Source organism: Hemitrygon akajei, chromosome 29, assembly GCF_048418815.1.
Source record: "Hemitrygon akajei chromosome 29, sHemAka1.3, whole genome shotgun sequence".
NCBI classification, from domain to species: Eukaryota; Metazoa; Chordata; class Chondrichthyes; order Myliobatiformes; family Dasyatidae; genus Hemitrygon; species Hemitrygon akajei.
The window spans coordinates 42,167,988-42,189,125 of record NC_133152.1 but is presented as its reverse complement, the minus strand read 5'-3'; the positions used below and the strand labels follow the sequence as shown (position 1 = coordinate 42,189,125).

At 45.5% G+C, this 21,138-nt stretch overlaps 1 protein-coding gene across 8 annotated transcripts in view; it reads left to right on the top strand.

Annotated features, from left to right (window-relative positions):
- Positions 1 to 21,138, top strand: part of pik3cd (phosphatidylinositol-4,5-bisphosphate 3-kinase, catalytic subunit delta) — a 250,545-nt gene that overhangs the window by 216,535 nt on the left and 12,872 nt on the right. For all 8 annotated transcript variants that reach the window (XM_073032256.1, XM_073032257.1, XM_073032250.1 and 5 more), the window contains 8 exons: positions 361 to 411; positions 2,015 to 2,182; positions 6,167 to 6,288; positions 7,481 to 7,624; positions 8,717 to 8,816; positions 11,027 to 11,205; positions 17,144 to 17,253; positions 18,383 to 18,461. In XM_073032256.1, coding sequence (XP_072888357.1) covers positions 361 to 411; positions 2,015 to 2,182; positions 6,167 to 6,288; positions 7,481 to 7,624; positions 8,717 to 8,816; positions 11,027 to 11,205; positions 17,144 to 17,253; positions 18,383 to 18,461 — 953 coding nt within the window. The remainder of the gene's footprint in view (positions 1 to 360; positions 412 to 2,014; positions 2,183 to 6,166; positions 6,289 to 7,480; positions 7,625 to 8,716; positions 8,817 to 11,026; positions 11,206 to 17,143; positions 17,254 to 18,382; positions 18,462 to 21,138) is intronic.

Here is a 21,138-nt window from a genome sequence, read left to right as displayed (position 1 = left end):
GCCCACAGCGGAGATCCTGAATGGCCCAGGAGAGCAAACATTCTCCCCACCACCATCCCCTGGTTGGTTTTACCTCCCCTTTCCTCTGTGCCCTCAGCAGCCCATAAAAACGCACAGGTTGTCCCTGGACCTCCAACCCAACCGAGTTCACCTGCACAGGTAACAGATCCCCCCGCTTCTCCAAGCCACCGGCTGACCCAGACTTAGAAACACACTCACTGCTTCAGATGCCATGTTCTGAGAATTATATCCCAGCTACAGGCGGAAGTTTTCTACAGTGGCCGAAAGTGCTCCCCAAAGTTGAAGATCTTTTAGATTATCTCATTGTAACGAGTGCGATATTTATTGTGTCCCCTCTAGATTCTTGACTTGGGGAGGAACGGAGAGCGTGTGAAGGCAACACAGCAAGAGGTAAGTTCCAGTAATAGAAAACAGCAAATGCTGGAATCACTCGGCAGGTTAGGCAATATCTCCGGAAACAGACACAGGCTTAACATTTCAGGTCAAGAACCTTGACCAGAACTGAAGTTCCCAGCCTGTGATGACCATGTTGTAATTTGAAACTGTAACTAATGTGCATCATGAGGTACTGTAGTATTGTTTTGCTGTGATACTGTAATCACTGAATAAACCACCGTTGGAAAAACTAAACAAGAAAAAGGAAGAGTGCCTGAATAACATAATGTTCACAAGGTCGCCTCCTTCCCTTTCTCCTGTCTAATCAGATTCCTCCTCCTTGTGGTCTCTTGAAGTGCCTTGACCCAAAACGTCGGCTGTTAATTCATTTCCACAGATGCTGCCCAACCTGCTGAGTTCCTCCAGCGTTTTTGTGTATGTTGTTCCTTCTTCTTCAGTACTTCTTCCACCTACCACCTGCCAGCTTCTAACGTCGTCCTCTGGCTTCCCACTCACCTGGTCTCACCTCACTACCTCCCAGCTTCTAACTTCATCCTCACCTGGTCACCCTGGCTTCCCACTCACCTGGTCTCACCTTACCACCTGCCAGCTTCTAACTTCATCCTCACCTGGTCACCCTGGCTTCCCACTCACCTGGTCTCACCTTACCACCTCCCAGCTTCTAACTTCATCCTCACCTGGTCACCCTGGCTTCCCACTCACCTGGTCTCACCTTACCACCTGCCAGCTTGTTCTCTTATCCTCCCCTCACCCTTTCATTCCGGCTTCTTCCCCCCTCCGCTTCAGTCCTGATGAAGGGTCTCGGCCATTCCTCTCCATACATGCTGCCTGGCCTGAGCTCCTGCAGCGTTTTGCAAGTGAACAATAGGACATGGAATAGGCCATTCAGCCCACAGTGTTGTGCTGAACCAGGTAAAAAGCACATCTAAAACACCCAAACACTAATCCCTCCTACATACACCATGTCCATATCCCTCCATCTTCCTTACATCCATGTGGCTACCCAAACAACTCTTAAAAGCCTCCAATATGTTTGCCTCTACCACCATACCAGACAGGGCATTCCAGGCATCCACCACTCTCTGAGTAAAAAACTTACCCCTCACATCCCCCTTGGACCTGCCCGCTCTTACCTGCAGTGCATGCCCTCTGCTGTTAGACATTTCAAACAGATACTCTCTGTCCACTCTACCTATGCCTCTCATAATCATGTAAACCTCTATCAGATCTCCCCTGGTGCCCCAGAGAAACAACCCAAGTTCATCCAGCCTCTCGTGACAGCACATGCCCTCTAAACCAGGCTGCTTTGACTGGGTATAAAGGCTTTTCACAGGCTGAGGAGAAAAAGAGATGGTGCAGCACACACAGAATGGTGGAGGAACTCAGCAGGTTAGGCAGCATCTACGGAGGGGAATACACAGTCGATGTTTAGGGCAAAGACCCTTCATCAGGACTGGAAAGGAAGGGGGAGGCCAGAAAATGCCTAACTACTGAGTTCCTCCAGTATTCTTGTGTGTATTACTTTGGATTTCCAGTACCTGTAGAACCTTTTGTGTGTGCGTATGCACTGATTGTCGTCTCTCAACCAATGCCACAGCAATACCAGCTGCGGGAGATAATGGAGCGGAAGACGTGCACTGAGTTTTTCGAAGACGAGAAGGATCTGGTGTGGAAGCTGAGATACGAAGTTCGTGACTATTTCCCTGATGCCCTTGCTAAGCTTCTCTCGGTCACCAAGTGGAATAAGCATGAAGATGTTGCTCAGGTAGGAAATTGGGACCAGGTTCTGTCAGCGTAACCAATCACCTGATTGTGTATAAGAGTTCGCAGTCAAAGTCTTGTGATAAATGTATTGCAGGTTAGCACCCGACTGGCCAGATATTGAATCACTGGGAGTGGTAAGTAATCAGTAAGCAGAGAGCAGATTATTGGAACTTCACTGTGCTCTCCAATGCAGTGATATTATGTAGAAGTTCTTGGGGCAGCATAATAACATGGCTAAAAACACAAAATGCTGGCAGAACTCAGCAGGCCAGACAGCATCTATGGGAGGAGGTAGTGACGACATTTTGGGCCGAAACCCTTCATCAGGAGTGAACATAAAACTATTACTGTAGCAGTGACCCAGGTTCAATTCCCACTGCCTGTCCTGTAAGGAGTTTTTACGTTCTCTCCATGACCGTGTGGGTTTCCTCCGGGTGCTCCGATTTTCTCCCACAGTCAAAAGACAAACAGGTCAGTAGGTTAACTGGTCACATGAGAGTAATTGGGCGGCGTGGGCTCATTAACTTCCTGTATGTCTAACTTAAAATAAATAAATCTTCCACAAAAAACTGTTTCATATGAAACATAAACCTGACTGATCAGTTGCTCGAACATCTTTTATATGTCAACACCCAGTATAGCTGATTTGGCCAGCACCTTCAATGTCTGACTCTCAAGCTGGCCAAAGGCCATTAGTGTTTCCATGGACACCAGGCTGCTGTGCTCACCAGGGGTGTGGAAGGCAGGTGTTCTCAAACAGATGGAAGATGGGCATTCTCACCGTTCTGTTTTCTGGGGAAAAGTACGGGCAGCTTCCCAAGGAAGGAATTGGATGGGGATATAAAACTGGGAAAAAGATTGTTTAGTTATTTCATCTCTCTACAAACTGCCCCGGTTAATGGACAGCACAATGAGAGAGAATCTGCAGAGTGAATGAGGTACAGATTGAGTTTAATTAGATGATTTAGAAAGCTTTCATTCTGTGGTTACAAATGCAGTGGGTCTTCTAATGGCCAATCAGCAGCTCACAATGGTGTCAGCCATTGCTGGACACAGCCAGAGTCCCCTCCTGACTCTCGGCACCAAATGTACATTCTCACACTCTCATTCTTCATCTTTCATTCTCTCTCTCTCTCTATCTCTCATTCTCTCCCCCTTCCCCCAAATCTCTCCCTCTCCCTCAGTCTCTCTTTCTCTTGCATACTCTCTCTCTGATTCTATCTGTCTCATTTTCCCTCATTCACCCTCTCTCCCCTTCTCCCTCTCCCCTATCCCCTTCTGCCCCCTCTCCCCATCCCCTCTATCTCCGTCCCCCCTCCCCATCCTCTCTATCACCCCCTTCCCACCCCTCTCCCCATCCCCTCTATCACCCCCATCCCACCCCTCTCCCCATCCTCTCCCCACCACTCTCTCCCTCTGTCTTCACACCCCTCTCTCCCCTTCACACTCCTCTCTCCTCTCCTCCCTCTCCCCTCTCCTCCCTCTCCCCTCTGTCTCCATCCTTTCTCTCTGTTCCCCCTCTCCCCTTTTCTTTCTCCTCCCCTTCCCCCTCCTCCCCTTTACTCCTCTCCCCATTTAACCCCCCTTTCCCACCCCTATCCCCCTCTTCCCCTCTCCCTCCCCCCCTCACTCCTCTCCTTTATCCATTGTATCCCTGACAATAGGGCCATGTGCTGCAAAAGCACAACCTCGAAGGTCATTAGCTTGACGGATATTTTTAATCTGGAGACTGGGAGCTTCCTCTCTGCAGGATATTCGCTGCATCATTTCATAAACTCAATCAGAAGTAATTAACCCTGCATCTCTCAGCAGCAGTCCTCAGCTTGACTCGCGTTCTGCTGCAGTCAGTTCCAAACCCATTATTACTACTTCCGTACTAACAGAAGCAATTACAGAAGGCTCAGTAGAAGACTGATTTTGCAGGATTAAGGCACCTTACTCGACGCTAGGAAATTACACTTTAAAATTTGTGTCCTTATTGTAAAATCCTTCAACCTTACCTCCATCTGACACCTTCTCCATCCTTGTAAACTTCCAGGATCTCTGCTCTCTGATTCTGCCCCTCTGGGTATCCCGAGGTTAACCACTCCACTGTTGTTGCCCTTGCTTTCAACTCCCTGGGCTCCAAACTCACTCTCAAACCCTTCTACTTCACTATTTAACGTTAAGCTTCTCCCTTGAACCCTCCCCACCCCCAGACCAAATCGCTGGTCATCCGACCCCAAACAGCTTGAGGGGTTCAGCGCTAGTTCTTGCTCACCAACTCCCAGTGAAGTGTTGTGAGAGATTTTGCCACATTAAGGACGCCACAGTAGTGTAGCGGTTAGCACAATGCTCTACAGTGCCGGTGACCTGGGTTCCAGTTCCTGCTGTGTTTGAAGGAGTTTGTACATTCTCCCAGTGACGGTGAGGGTTTCCTCCGGGTGCTCCGGTTTCCTCCCACAGTCCAAAGACATGCCCGTTGGAAGGTTAGTTAGTCATTGTACATTGTCCCATGATTAGGCTAGGATTAAATCAGGGGATTGCTGGGTGGTGTAGCTCAAAAAGCGGAAATGCCTTTTCCGTGCTGTATCTCAATAAGTACCGTAAATAAATGTCTTCATAAGCCTCTGATAATCGGGCGTACTTTGGTCTCTGATGGTGACAGATAGGAAATTCTTCCGGATGTTCGATAAAGATTAGCTTTGTTTGTCACATACATCAAAAATATACAGTGGAAAGGGTCGTCTGCGTCAACGACCAACACAGTCCGAGGATGTGGAGGGGGCAGCTCGCAAGTGATGCCATGCTTCTGGTGCCAACATAGCCTGCCAACCACTTACTAGCCTGAACCCTAACCCGTACGAGGGGAATCCCTCGCTGTCACAGGGAGAATCTACAAGCTCCTTACAGACAGCGGCAGGAATTGAACCCCGATCGCTGGCGCTGTGAGGCGCTACATTAATAGCCGCACTACCATGCCGCCCTGATTGGATGTTTCCCGATTGACACTCCAACACCTTTAATTGGCTTTTCTGCATGCTGCCGTGCAGCAGTTTCCAGCCAACGTGGAGAGTTTAAAGAGGGCACGGGAACCTGGGTCTCTCATGTTTATGGTTTGTTTTGTAGCTCCACTGCGAGGTCTCTTTGAGGAATGCCTACCTTTCAACGGGAGTACAGTGAAACCCGCTCTCCCACACACCCACCTGGCTTCACCTATCACCTTCCAGCTCCCCACCCCCCCCCCCCCCCATTAGTCCGGTGTCTTCCCCATTCGTGAAGAGGGGTCTCTACCTGAAACATCAACTGTTCATTCATTTCCATAGATTTTCATTTCTCTGACTTGTGGACATCAGGCCTCCAACTTAGAAATTCACCGACCTCCGTTCAGGCCTAGACCCCAGGGCTCACCAATCACATTCCGACCCTGTCTTCCAGACTGACACGGATCTCTGAGACCAAGGACCAGGACCCCTTAGGTTAAAAGGCGGCAAGGAGGCCAGGAAACAGGCCTGTTCTGTTTATGGAAACACGTGTAAGAGAGAGAAAGGGCAAAGATTAGTGCCTGTTGGGCCATTGGGATTTCTGAATAATTGGACAGCAGAGGATTGGAGTTTTACTGGAATAAAGCCATTGTTATTCCTCGTTTCAGAATCAGGTTTAATATCACTGGCATAGGTTGTGAAATTTGCTGTTTTGCAGCAGCAGTGGATTGTAATACTAGTAATAAAACAATACATTACAGTAAGTATATATAAAAATAAATAATAGTGCAAAAAGAGAGGGAAAATATTTTGAGCAAGTGTTCATGGGTTCGTTGTCCATTCAGAAATCTGATGGCAGAGGGGAAGGAGCTGTTCCTGAAATGTTTCAGGCTCCTGTACCTCCTCCCTGACTGGCGTGCTTACCGGGAACAGATGGTCTGGGATGTGATGCAGTACATTAGCAACGGTGCTTGTGTAGAATGGCCAGTCCCATTACAGCTGGAGTGTGCTTTATCTTCCAGGTAATATACCTCCTACAGTCATGGAAAGAATTGTCTGCACTGAACGCACTCGAGCTTCTGGACTACAGCTTCCCCAGCCGTTACGTTCGGTCTCTGGCCATAGACTGTCTAAGGAAGTTGAGGTATGTAACGGTTTGGAAGTTGGTGTGTTACACTCTTCATTTGAATCAGAATCAGATTTATTATCACTGACATTCTGTACTTTATGTCCTGGAACTTATTTTGCAGTAGCAATACAGTGAAAAAATATTTTTAAAAACGCTAAGTTACAATGACAAATATACTTTTCAGAAGTGCAGAAAAAGCAAAAGAATGAGTTAGTGTTCATGGTTCTTGGACCATTCAGATGTCTAATGGCAAAGGGGGAAGAAGCTCTTTCTGAATCATTGATTGTGCATAGAGAAATCCCACAGTTCAGTTCTGGTCACCTTGTTATCAGAAGGGTATAGAAGCTTTAGAGAGGGTGCAGAGATGGTTTACTGTGATGTTTCTTGGATTAGTGAGCATGTCTTATGAGGAAAAGTTGAAGGAGCTAAGGCTTTTTTCTTTGGAGTGAAGGAGGATGAGAGGTGACTTGATAGAAGTGTACAAGATGATAAGAGGCAGAGATAGAGTAGACAGCCAGTCCATTTTTCCCATAGAGGAAATGGCTAATATGAGAGAGCAAAATTTTAAGGTGATTGAAGGAACGTATAGAGAGGATGTCAGAAGTTGTTTTCTTTTACAGAGAGTGGTCAGTACATGACAACGCTGTCATGTGTGGTGGTAGAGGCAGATACATTAGGGATATTAAAAGACATATAGGCACATGGATGATAGAAAAATAGAGGGTTAAGTGGAAGGGAAAGGTTAGATTGACATTAAATCTTGGCATGTCATTGTGGGCCGAAGTTTTATGTTCTATGTTTAATGTTCTTAAAAAAGATCACAATATTCAAAAAACATACTGTACTGTTCTCTGCTCTGTTCTTCAATCCCCTTTAAGTCCAGAACTCCATTCAGCTTGGTACTATTCTCTGTTCTATTTTCTAATTGGTTGACCGTTCTCTGTTCTAATTGGTTGATTATTCTCTCTTCTATGTTCTAATTGGTTGGTCATTCTCTGTTCTATGATCTAATTGGTTGATTATTCTCTGTTCTATTTTCTAATTGGTTGACCATTTTCTGTTCCCTGTTCTAATTGGTTGATCATTCTCTGTTCTATTTTCTAATTGGGCGATCATTCTCTGTTCTCTGTTCTAATTGGTTGACCGTTCTCTGTTCTATGTTCTAATTGTTTGATCAACTCATTCACTCTGTCCATTGACCCTTCAGTGATGAAGATCTTCTCCAGTATCTCCTGCAGTTGGTTCAGGTGTTGAAGTATGAGCCCTACCTGGAAGCTGAGCTGACCAAGTTCCTACTGGAGAGAGCTTTGACCAACAAAAAAATTGGACATTTCCTTTTCTGGCACCTCAGGTAAAAAAAAATCCTATATAATTTAACGAGTACCTTCGAACACTGGTGATGGGTGATCATTAACCTGGAACTGAACCCACCAATTTTCCCAGTTGTTGAGTAAGGGAGGGGCAGGCTATAATGATTAGGATGTCTTTATTCACTAACGTAGCAGTTTACAACACTTTACAGTAGCAGTGATTCTGCCTCTGTAAGGAGCTGTACATTCTCCTTGTGATCGCATGGGTTTCCTCAGGGTGCTCCACTTCCCTCCCACTTTCCAGCAACAAAAGCAAAATAGCACCTTTCACACCCTTCCACCTACCCGTCCACTCACACACACAATCCCAGGACAGGTCATCTCCAGAGCCCTTGGCCCTAGACTCTCAAACTTGCAGACATCAGGCCTCAGAATTCTGGATTCGCTGACTTCAGTCTTTGACCTTTGGGCTTCAACCTCCAGTATCGACCCAAGACTCGCCAATCACAGGACTTTGAGCTCCAAGCCTCAATCTCCAAGCTCACACGGACTTCTGACCCCAGGACTTGCCAGCCTGGGAGGGACACTGGCTCTTGTACCTCCTGTCTACATAGACCTCTGACCCATGACTTTCTGACCTGGGGAGTCACCAGCCCTCATCCTCAGGGCCCGCCAGCCACTGTCCTTGACCACGGTGATTGATGGTCAGCGCCTGCTGACCCTAGCCCTGGGGATCACTGGCCTTCAAGCTCTCTGACCACTGGTTCCTGCCCCTGGCTCGTCATTTATGGCCACTAACCTCTAACTCCCCCTCTTACCTATTCCTAAACCCTAACCTCACCTCTAATTCCCCGTGCTTTCCCCAAAATTATCCCTAAGAACAATTAAGTCTGAGCCACAATATCGATCGACGACCTCAATCAAGCGGGCTGTTTTCTTTTGGACACGGTTAAGTTTCTTGACTGCTGTTGGAACTGCACATCTGGCTGAGTTATCTGTACCCTCTGTTCCTCATGGATGACAGGATGGCTTTGGGGAATCAAGGAAGCTGATTCTCTGCATTATACCTTACAGTAACAGCATTTATGCGTTTCGTTGTTCTGGAGATGAATATCGTTTTGTGTATCCTTCAGGTCAGAAGTACATTTACCCGCGGTGTCGCTACGATTTGGATTGATCCTGGAGGCATACTGCCGAGGAACCAACCACCACATGAAGTCCTTGTTGAAACAGGTAAGAGGTGACGTTGTTGGGGTGGAACGTCCGTCTATTAACCCAGTGGTTCTCAACCGTTTTCTGCTCGTGGTTTGCTTGTGACTTCCATTTCCTCTGTGGCCCCCCACGTTCCATAGTCTCCGTTAGCTGCCAAAGTTTTATTTGGTCAACTGTATTAATTATTCTAATATACAATCAATATTTATGTTTTAACAAGTTATAGGTTAAGTTAGAGTTAAATATACTGTTATAGGTGTTCTCAAACTCTGAATAGGATACTCTACTTCCTATATATATATATATATAAAACATTCTTCTAACCAGCAACAAAAATGCACTTAATATTGTTACTTTGGGTATTTAGTGAGATCCTTGCAACTGATACAAACTAGCAAGTTTTTCAATATCTGTTTGCAATTTAGTTAAAGATAATCAAAGATCACCTCTTTTCACAACATCAGGACATTTATGAGCTTCTGATAGCAGACGAAGGGCTTGGCCAAAATCACATTCAACTAGCTAAGAGTTGGGAAGCCAATGAAGAACAATCTCGCTTTCTCACAGAGTTGTGGAAACTTATTTTGAATATCATTAGTTATCCAGAAATGTTGCTTGAGCTGTTATATCACTCTGCAGATCAGTAAGACATTCTTGCAGTATGGTGTCAACACCATTCACGTTCACCCCAAGTGGGTCTGCGACCCAGTCTGGAATGTGCATCTCCAGCAGGTCTGTGAACCAAAATTCCCCATCGGTGTGCAGTTGTTTCAAAGCATCAAGATACACAATCAGATCATCATCTTGCAATTCTATTTTAAGAGTGGCCCTTGGAGGAAATTGCACAAACTCACGACGTCCAATTTTGCTGCTGAGAAGTTTTGAATTTTCCCAGGAAAGCCGTAATGGTCTCTTTACATGATATGAGATTGCAGTTTTTCCCCCTTGTAACTATTAGTTTAATAAATTCCATTTTCCAAATACTTCTGAATATAGTAAACATCAAAGAATTATAATAAGTATAACCTCACATGAAAAAAGTACTGTATCAGTATGGAATATACATGTAAAAATAAACCAGCTTTTTTAGGCAGTATTTATTTAAAAATAATTTTTAGGCAATTTTAATACGAAATTAATAAAGAATGTGTCCTCGTCAAGGAAAGCAAATTGAAACACGACCAGATGGCTCATGCTGTGGCTCTCAACGTGGGCCGTGACAGACTTCGTAAGGGCCACAAGTTAAAAAACGAGCATGCCTAGAAGATGAGGTACTGTAGATTGATCTCACAGAGAAATAGAGCACTGGAGTGCAGAAGCGGGCCCTTTGGCCCATCCGGTCTGTGCCGAACAATTACTTTGCCTACTCCTGCACCGTAGCCCTTCCATCCATGTACCTATCCAGATTTTTCTGAAATGTTGAAATCGAACCTGCGTCCACCACTTCCGCTGGCAGCTCGTTCCACATTCTCACCACCCTCTGAATGAAGAAGTTTCCCCTCAGGTTCCACTTAAACATTTCACCTTTCACCCTTAACCATTGACCTGTAGTTCTAGTCTCACCCAACCTCAGAGGAAGAGGCCTGCCTGTATTTACTCTATCAGTTCCCCTCATAATTTTGTATTCCTCTATCAAATCTCTCCTCATTCGCCTTTGCTCCAGGGAATAAATTCCTAATCTATTCAACATTTCCCTATGACTCTGGTCCTCAAGTCCCAGCAACATTAATTTTCTTTGTACTCTAATCTTATTGATATCTTTCCTGTAGGTAAGTGACAAGAACTGCACACAATAGTCTAAATTAGTCTAAATTTAATACAATTTCAACTTGACATCCCAACTCCTGTACTCACTACTTTCATTTATGAAGGCCAATGTACTGGGCCTCAGTATAACAGTGCAGGAGAGAGAGAACGATGAACTGAGGTGACCGCTAACCAGAAGTTGAGCATCCCCTGGAGCCTAGGCGCAAGTGTCTTGCAAGCAACACCCCATCTGTGTTTGGTTTCTCAGCTTGATGCAAAACACTTTGGCACCAGTGAGTTTGTAGTCAGTGTTCAGCAGGTTGTTGGGTGGCACCTGAGGGGGGCGGGGTGTGTGTGTGTGCGTGCGTGCGTGCGTGCGTGCGTGCGTGTGTGTGTGTGTACTGTGCGGCGGCTCTTAATCAAAGGGGTGACGCCTGAATTCTGATCTTCATTGACGCTCAGCTGAACTCTTTTTTTTTTTGCAGTGTGAGGCGTTAAAGAAAATGAAAGCCCTGAATGACTTTGTGAAGTCCAGCTCCCAGAAGACAACCAAAGCAAAAACAAAAGAGGCCTTGCATGTGTACATGAGGCAGGAGACCTGCATGGAGGCGCTTTCTAACTTCTACTGTCCATTGAGCCCCAGTAACCTCCTCAAGGAACTCTGGTACGTTGAATGTCAAAGTAAATTTATTATCAAAGTACGTACACATCACCATATACCTACCTGAGATTAATTTGCTTGCCAGCATTTACAGTGGAACAAAGAAATTTAAGAGAGGCGATATCAAGGAATATTAGGAACGGACATGTGGGGGTCTGATGCAAAGGAAATGTGCTATTCTAGTGAACGTCCGAACTTATCATTGCCATTGTTTGTCTCTGCAGAAGATTAGGTTACAGAGGCACATCATGTATCTTCTCTGGAAAATGGCATGCAAGTCTAAGATATCCCAAATGCAGTGGCACAGCTGATGATGGTGCAGTCAGAAAGCTCCAAGTGCCAGGTCCAACCCTGATCGCTGGTGCCATGTGTATTGAGTTTGTATGTTCTCTCTGTGACCACGTGGGTTTCCTCCGGGTGCCCCAGCTTCCTCCCGCGTCCCAAAGACCTCTGGGATGGCAGCTTAATTGGCTTCCGTAAATTGCCCCTGTCGTTTAGGTGAGCACTGGAGTCCAAAGAAGATGTCGGGAACTAGGACTGGGAAGTCCTCTTGCAGGATTCCCCAAAAGTTAACTTGCAGGTTCTAAGGAAAGCAATGTTAGCATTCAGTTTGTGAGGACTAGAATGTAAAGACAAGGATGTAATGCTGAGGCTTTATAAGGCCTTGGTCAGAGCACAACTGGAGCATTGTGAGCAGTTTTGGGCCCCTTATCTAAGAAAAGATGTGCTGGCATTGGAGAGGATCCAGAGGTTCACCAGAATGAAAGGGTTAACATTTGAAGAGGTTTCCTATAGTGGGGGGGTTGAGGACCAGAGGGCTCAATAGAACAACGTCTCCTTAGAACAGAGATGAGGAGAAATTTGTTCAGCCAGATGATGGCAAATTTGTGGAATTCGTTGCCACAGACAGCTGTGGAGACCAAGTCATTAGGTATATTAAAAATGGAGGTTGATAGGTTCATGATTAGTAAGGGTGCCAAAGGTTACAAGGAGAATGGGGTTGAGCGGGAAAGTAAATCAGCTATGTTGGATTGGTGGAGCAGACTCGATGGACTGAATGGCCTAATACTGCTCCTATTGTCTTATGGTTTTATAATGTGGGGAGAATTAAATTAGATAGTATAAGCTGGTGCCTGATGGTCAGTGTGAACATGATGGGCCGAAGGGCTTGCTTCTGTGCTCAGTGGGACAATACGTTTATGAGCAACGAACCATCTGTCGGAAGATCTCAAGATGGGTTGAGCAGCATCTGTGTGAGGTGGGGGGGGAAGAATTGTTTACATTTGTGGTCTTGATTCAGGGTTTCAATCCAAAATGTTGATAAATCCTCTCCAAGATGATGCTGCTCGACCTGCTGAGTTCCTCCAGCTGGTAGTTTGTTGCTTCAGGTTCCAGTGTCTCCGGTGGCTTTGTGATTGATTCATGAGGACCCCCGCTGGCAAGACAAGCCTTTATTTCCCATCTCTACCTGTGCTCGAGAAGGTGGTGACTGAGTCCGTTTGACCACCAGTTGATCACCTTTGCCCACTGTTCTGGTAGCAGTTTCATCCAACTGAGTGACCCACCCATTGGACCATTTCAGAGGGTATTAAAGATTCAGCCTCATTTCTGTGACCTGGGGTGCTGTGAATCCCAGCCTGGCTAAAGATAGCAGCTTTCTAATGCAGGAGGAAACCATTTCAGACCATCCTCTTTTACCATCTCAGCTGAGCTCTCAGACTTAAAATTTGTTTGGCTGTGCATGACTTGGTAAATCAGATGAGATTTCACACTGCTCTCTACGTAACTTCACGTTACCAGAACTTTAGACCTGTCTGCCACTGAACAAAAAATTCCCATTCATTTATTTATCACATGTTCATTGAAACACACAGGGGAATGTGTTAACAACCAACACAACTAAGGATGTGCTGGGGGCAGCCCGCGCAGTGTCACCACACATTCCAGCTCCAGAGTAGCACGCCTGCAGTGCTCCGCAGAACAACACAGAACACAGCAAGCAACATCAGAAAAACAAACAACACACACAAAATGCTGGTGGAACGCAGCAGGCCAGGCAGCATCTATAGGGAGAAGCACTGTCGACGTTTTGGGCCGAGACCCTTCGTCAGGACGAACTGAAAGGAAAGATAGTAAGAGATTTGAAAGTAGTGGGGGGAGGGGGAAATGCGAAATGATAGGAGAAGACCGGGGGGGGTGGGATGAAGCTAAGAGCTGGAAAGGTGATTGGCAAAAGTGATACAGAGCTGGAGAAGGGAAAGGATCATGGGACGGGAGGCCTCGGGAGAAAGAAACGGGGGGAGCACCAGAGGGAGATGGAGTACAGGCAGGGTGATGGGCAGAGAGAGAGAAAAAAAACAAACAACTAAATATGTCAGGGGTGGGGTAAGAAGGGGAGGAGGGGCATTAACAGAAGTTAACTCCCAATCCATGATCCTTTCCCTTCTCCAGCTCTGTATCACTTTCACCAATCACCTTTCCAGCTCTTAGCTTCACCCCACCCCCTCTGGTCTTCTCCTATCATTTCGCATTTCCCCCTCCCCCCACTACTTTCAAATCTCTTAGTATCTCTCCTTTCAGTTCGTCCTGACGAAGGGTCTCGGCCCGAAACGTCAACAGTGCTTCTTACTATCCACCAGCATTTTGTGTATGTTGTTTGAATTTCCAGCATCTGCAGATTTCCTCGTGTTTGATCAGAAAAACAAACCTCTTTTCTTCCTCTCACATGGACAGACAGGCTTCAAACTCCAGTGCAGACCTCTGGGCCTCCAGTGGACTCACAGACTTCCCCAACTTCCCCAGTGGGCACAGAGGGCTTTGCCTGTGATGAACAGTGTTCTGTTAAGGACATGTGAATTCCTCCATCGCTAAGTTGAATTTAATAAGTTCACTGATATTATTCCAGTGCTAGTCACATACATTCTTTTCTATTTGAAAAAATATACAAGCATCTCCCCACCCCACCCCCCACACATTACATTACAGAAATCGGCCCTTAGAGAATTTGCGAATCACTACCCAAAAAGATTGTCTACAAACGGGGTGGTGTGGTAGCATAGCAGTTAACAAAAAGCTACTTCAGCGCCAGTGACTCAGGTTCAATTCAGTGACCTGCTGTCTGTAAGGAGGTTGTATGCTCTCCCCGTGACCATGTGGGGTTCCCCTGAGTGCTCTGGTCCCACATTCCAAAGATGTATGGGTTAGTAGATTAATTGGTCACATGAGTGTGATTGGACAGGATGGACTTGTTTGGCCAGAGGGGCTTGTTACCCTGCTGTATCGCTACATAAGTTAATTAAATAAATACATTTGAGATAAGGAATTAACATGGGGGAAAAATCTAAATAAACATAAATATTTATTTATGAAATAAATACTTCAGTGCGTATTTCTAGACATATCCACAGAAGATGCGCTTTACATTGTGGAAAATCGCAATATGGGCAGTGGGCACCCCTTCTCCCACCTCAACACGGGTTACCTGTGCTTCATTCATTAAAATAGATGCAGGAAGCACACTCAGTGTATGTCGGGCTTTACAATCATTCTGCTATCGAAATACTTTCTATCTGTAATCTATCAATGCTTGTGTTTCGTCTTTAAAAAATGCACCCGTGAAGTATTTGATCAGCAACCAAACCAAAACCACAACATCCTACAGGGAGAAGCATGATGAAGCTGTTGTGATGGCTTCTACAATACCGTGCAAAAGTCTTAGGCCGATTTCACCCGCTCTCCATGACCTTCACTCCTCTCTTCAGGGCGCCAGAGCCTTTTGCTGTTCCGTAGTTTGGTCCATTTAAGCAACGGCCCAGATAGACTGAAAGGACAGGGTGTCAGTCAGGAAGCAAGCCTGTTGTGCTCGTTCTCTGCGACGGCCATCTCCACGTGCCGAGGCTGTGACGACTGCCCCTGCTGCTGTGCTCCATGTTGCTAATATGGTGAGCTGAAAAGGGAGGCTTGGGGCCTACTCTGGGCCGTTCCAGGGTCCGGATCTGAGGACACAGTTTTGTTTCGGAATTGCTGTTGTCCACTTCAATTGTCTGCATGATTTCTATTTTTCTTTCTTTCTCTTGCACATCGAGTGTTGGTCTTTTATTTTTATTCATTTTTTTTCCCCTTTAATTGGGTTCTTTCGGGTATCTTGCTTTGCGGCCACCCGTGAGCAAGCAGATCTCAAGGTTGTATAGTTTATACATTCTTGGATAATAAATGTACTTGAATCTTGAATAGAGCTAGGGTGCCTAAGGCTTTTGCACAGTTCTGTAGTAATTTTATGTATTGCACTGTACTGCTGCCACAAAAAAAGCAAGTTTCATGACATATATGAGTGATGATAAACCTGATTCTGATCTGGGTCTCTGTTGTGGACTGAGAGTGGGAAGGGGGCAGGGAGAGGGGAATCATGGTTGGAAAAAGGGAAAGGGAGAGGGAAGCACCAGAAAGACATTCTGTAATGATCAGTAAACCAATAGTTTTGGAATCAAATGACTTTGCCTGGTATCTCAGGGTTGGGTGTGTCTGTGCCCGAGCCACCTCATGCCCCTGGCTCTCCTTCTCTGCCACCTGTCCCACACCCCTCCCTCAGTGCCCCACCCTCACCACTCCCAACATCCTTTGCTCCACCTGATTTACAAACTTGCTCTCCATTCCACAGTGACAAATACAGTACAGTGCAAAAGTCTTATGCACAGTACTACACACTAGTCAGACCTCCTAGGAGTGCATCAGTTGTGTTCTTGCAAACACAAAGCCCATCCAGTCAGTCTGCACTTTCTTCCCCCACCCCCCACAACCCTTACACTAAAGGGTAGGGAATTCCTGAGGCAAGGCACAGAACAGCACCGCACAACTCTGACTGGGGGGCTGATGCTTTAGGAAATAGTGCCCAAATGTTTAAGATCTGCCAACAGTACCAAAACAATCTAACGCCTTTACCCATCAGCAACGAACGAGGAGTTTGCATTGGCAAAGGTGTTTCTTCGGGTTTTTTTTTCAGAAACAGGTTAATGAGCCCTGACATTTGTCATGAAATTTGGTGTTTTGTGGCAGCAGTACAGTGCAAGATATTAAAAATTACTATAAGTTGCAAGAAGAAATATAAATGAATTAGTGCAAAAAGAGAGCAAAATCGTGAGATAGTGTTCACGGGCTCGTGGATGATTCAGAAATCTGATGGCAAAGGGGAAGTTGCTCCTAAAATGTTGAGTGTAGGCCTTAAGGCTCCAGGGCCCTCCTTCCTGATGGTAGGTTAAGAAAGGGGCATGTCCTGGATGGTGAGGGCCTTTAGTGAGAGTTCTTGGCACATCAGCTTTTTGAAGATATCCTTGAAGGTGGGGATGCTTGACCCAGGATGGAGCTGGCTGAGCCTATGGTCCTCTACAGTTTTTTCTGATCCTGTCCATTGGCACCTCCATACTGGAGTCAGAGTGCTCTCCAAGGTACATCTGTAGAAAGTTGCTGCAGTGCTTGGTGACATGCCAAATCTCCTCAAGCTCCTAATGAACCATAGTTACTGGGGTACCTTCTTCGTAATTGCATCAATATGTTGTACCCAGGATGGATCTTCACAGATAGATCATAGAGCTTGAAACTACTCACCCTTCCCATTTCTGATCACTTGACGAGGACTCGCGTGTGTTCCCTCGACTTCCCCTCGAGGTCCACAGTCAACTGCTTGGAGTTGGTGATATTGAGTACAAGGTTGTTACTGTGACACCACATGAGCAACTAATCTACCTCACTCCTGTACACACGCTGAGAGCGTGTGGTGCCAGTAAACTCACTCATTAACTGAAGAACTCATGCATTATTGAAGAACTGGTGACAGGCCAAATGATACATGATCATGTTTGTGTCTGCTGCTGAATTTTCCTTTTCTGGGACATGTTCCTCAAGTTGAGCCAGAACACTGATCTTACCTCCCTCTTGGTATTTTCAGGGTGGAAAAATGCAAGTTCATGGATTCCAAGATGAAGCCGCTGTGGATTGTTCACAAGAACCAAAGATCTGATGGGAACCCGATGGGGGTCATTTTCAAGAATGGAGACGGTATGAAGATCTCCGTTTTATTTTACACATTTTCCATCCGTATTTGTGTAATGTTACTCGAGATACTTCGATTAGCCTCAGAAAGCGATTGATGTACTTCGGCAGGTCGGGCAGCATCTACGACAAGTTTGCTGCCAGTTCTCGAGTTGAACTCAAGACGAAAAGCCACACTGCAGACTGTAACATTGAAGCAGTGAGTTAGTGGTCTCCCCCCCTTGCTATGGAAGGATTGGTACTTCTCTCTCCCTTGTTAGTGAGCGAGGGAGAGAGCCTGTGGTGTGTCAAACTGTTTGGTGAATAGTGCTTTTTGATGGACTGTAGATCATGGTCTCTCTTTGGGGGGGGGTAGCTGTTGCTTGCATGATGGGTGGTGGGGGTGCTGATGCTTTCTGCCGGAATAGAGGGGGAGGGAGGAGGGTAAACCTTTTGCAGCTGCTTGTGTGTGGGAGGGGTAGGAGGGCTCTAGAGTTCTCACAATTTTCCCATCATTTGTTCTTTGAAGATTTCCTTCTGTTTCGAGGATGTTTGCGGAGAGTATACATTCACTGATATTGTTATGTCTTCCCTGATTTGGATTGTTATTTTATTTCTAATTACCAGATCTCACTGCTTACTTATGGGTTCACAGCTATTGTTGATTGCTCATTATCATATTGCTAAGCAATTAGCTTTCAGTATCAGGCTGGCCATTTAAAATGCTTCGTTTAGTAGTTAGAAGCACTTGTTAGAAGTCAAAGGAATTTCAATCAATATTTGAACCTGCCTTTCATTAAAACACCGAGGAAAAACTGTCTTTTTACATCGGCTCCTTGTGTACTGTAATGCGTTGTTGAATAATAAAACGGCCTTTAACTACAACTACGCCGGGATTGGAGTTATCTATCTGCCTAGCTTAGGAAAACAGAGAAAACTCTTGAGTGAGAGCAGAATGGATATTAAATGGAACCACTGAAGTGAAACTGAGCAAACGTGTCACAGCAGAACAAAGGTCTCGGTCCTGAAACATTAAAACGGATTCTCTTTACCGGCATGCCGAGTTTTCCAACGCTTTCTGTTTGTCAGAGGGATGAGTGATCTCCGATTACTGTGTGAGATGACCGTTCTTTATACTTTTATTTCCTTTCTACAGATCTTCGGCAGGATATGTTGACAATACAACTGATTCAGTTAATGGATGTTCTGTGGAAAAAACAGGGTCTGGACTACAGGTAATAAAGCACACCTGATTACAGGTAATAACACCTGTACGTGTTACCTACAGGTAACACCCTGATCACTTCCAAAGCTCATGACTAATTGTACTCTTACATAAACAGAAGCTAAATTTGGAAGATAGAGAACACTATTGGACTTTCTAAAATTTGCTCCACACGAAAGCAGGAATGTAATGCTTGAGGCTTTATAAGGCATTAGTCAGACTGCACTTGGGGTATTGTGAGCAGTTTTGGGCCTCTTATCTCTGAAAGGATGTGTTGGCATTGGAAAAGGTCCAGAGGAGGTTGAAGAGAATGATTAGGAATGAAAGGGTTAACATATGAGGAGTGTTTGATGCCTCTGGGCCTGTACTCACTGGAGTTTCGAAGGAGGAAGGGAATCTCATTGAACCTATTGAATACTGAAAGGCCTAGACAGAGTGGATGTGGAGAGGACGTTTCCTATAGTGGAGGAGTCTAGGACCAGAAATGGGAGGAATTTCTCTAGCTAGAGAGTGGCAGACCTGTGGAATTCATTGCCACAGACGACTGTGGAGGCCAAGTCACTGAATATATTTAAAGCGGATGCTGAAAGGTTCTTGATCAGTCAGGGGAGAAGGCAGGAGAGTGGGGTTGAGAGGGATAATAAATCAGCCATGATGGAATGGTGGAGCAGACCCGATGGGCCAAATGGCCTTAATTCTGCTCCAATGTCTTATGGTCAAAATCTTGCTTATTTATTCCAGGAAAAGATCCAAGCAGTTATGATTCTGACACTTGTGCCAAGTTGCAAAGAACACTGATGTAATCAGAGACGGAAAAGAAAAGCTTTGATTACGACTGTTTATATTTTGGAACACTGCTCTTCATCACATTGCAGTTTTATCACATTTTTGGCATGTGATGGTGAGGTCGTGACCTCTCCAATGAAGGGAGACAGCCAGAATGTCTTTGCAACACTCGCTGTTGGAAATGATCATGATTTCCGCACTTGTCCGAGCTGAATTTTAATGATTTATTGTCCTTATCTAGGAAGTTAAACATAGAACAGCTTCCAGTTTCATGATGAATATTTACCCAAGCACACTCTAATGAGTCATCATTTTCAAAGTAAATTATTAACGGTATCTTACATTAAGTTTTGATGTGTGTTTTTAATCAGTCATGCGGCTCCATGATAGGCCAGTGGTTAGGAGTTCGAAGTTCAATTCTGGAGCGTCAGAGTTCACTTCTGGCACCATCTGTAAGGAGTTTGTATGCTTTCCCTGTGGAATGCATGGGTTTTCTCCAGGTGCCCAGATTTCCTCCCACTGTCAGTGGTTAGCAGGTCAATTGGTCATTGTAAATTGTCTTGTAATTAGGGTTAAATAGGTGGGTTGCGATTGGTTTGAACAGATGGGCCTGTTCCACACTGTATCTCTAGACAAAAAATAAATAAGTCACATCAACAGGCCCTTCGGCCCATCTAGTCCATGCAAAATTGTTATTCTGCCTATTCCCATCAACCAGCATCTGGACTCCTGTCCATTCTTCATTATGCATGAAACTTTTAGCCCATGATATTAAATTTCTGTGTTCATTATCTTCAAGGTAAACCCGTATCAATGGTTCCATTTACTGTCAGAGAATGTATACTATACAACCTGAAACCCTTACTCTTCGGAAACATCCACAGAATGAATGACAGAAATACGTTAGAACCCCAAAGCTACCCTCCCACCTCCCATGCAGAATCAGCAGAAAGCATGAACTCGCCCCACTTCCCCTCCCCATTTTCTCCAGCAGAAAGCATCACCCCTCCCCACTTCCCCTCCCCATTTTCTCCAGCAGAAAGCATCACCCCTCCCCACTTCCCCTCCCCATTTTCTCCAGCAGAAAGCATCACCCCTCCCCACTTCCCCTCCCCATTTTCTCCAGCAGAAAGCATCACCCCTCCCCACTTCCCCTCCCCATTTTCTCCAGCAGAAAGCATCACCCCTCCCCACTTCCCCTCCCTATTTTCTCCAGCAGAAAGCATCACCCCGCCCCACCATCCACCGAGATAACAAGCCCCAAAGACCATGATCTGCAGTCCTTCAAAAATTACTGTCCATCCCAACACCTTGACATCTCAATAGGCCCTCTCTCACTCTAACAAGGAGAGAGAGAGAGAGAGAAGAGAGAGATATCTCCTGCCACAGCGAGAGGGGAGACCAGCAACTTCCGCAGCGTTGCTTGAGTGCACAGGCCTCACCCGCTGTCTCAATGTTTCGATCTGTGACATTGGCGAGGAATCGGGTCATCCAAAAGGCCATACAAGGCTGCACCGTGAAACACACGCTTTCCAAGCCACTTCTGGAAATTTAGTTTAGAAATGAGAGTGCAGGGATACAGTATTCACTGTAATGCCTCACCCAGAAATGGTGCTCAGTGCCACCCCCATCTGGTGAGACCATGAACTGCATGCTGTGAAGCATAGGCTTTGTTCTATCGGCAAACTTGCTCGCTGATGAAGCAGAACTTCCTCTCAGTGATGATATAGTGTTGTGGGGAATAATAGAATACCAGAGAATTTATAATATTGTGAAACAATTCTTCAGAGTGCTTTGAACAACCTTAACAATAATATGCAGTACATTCAGAACTACTCCCTAGGCTCTATGATTACACAATCTGAAATGTGCCATTTATTAGCATATTAAGTTCCTGATAT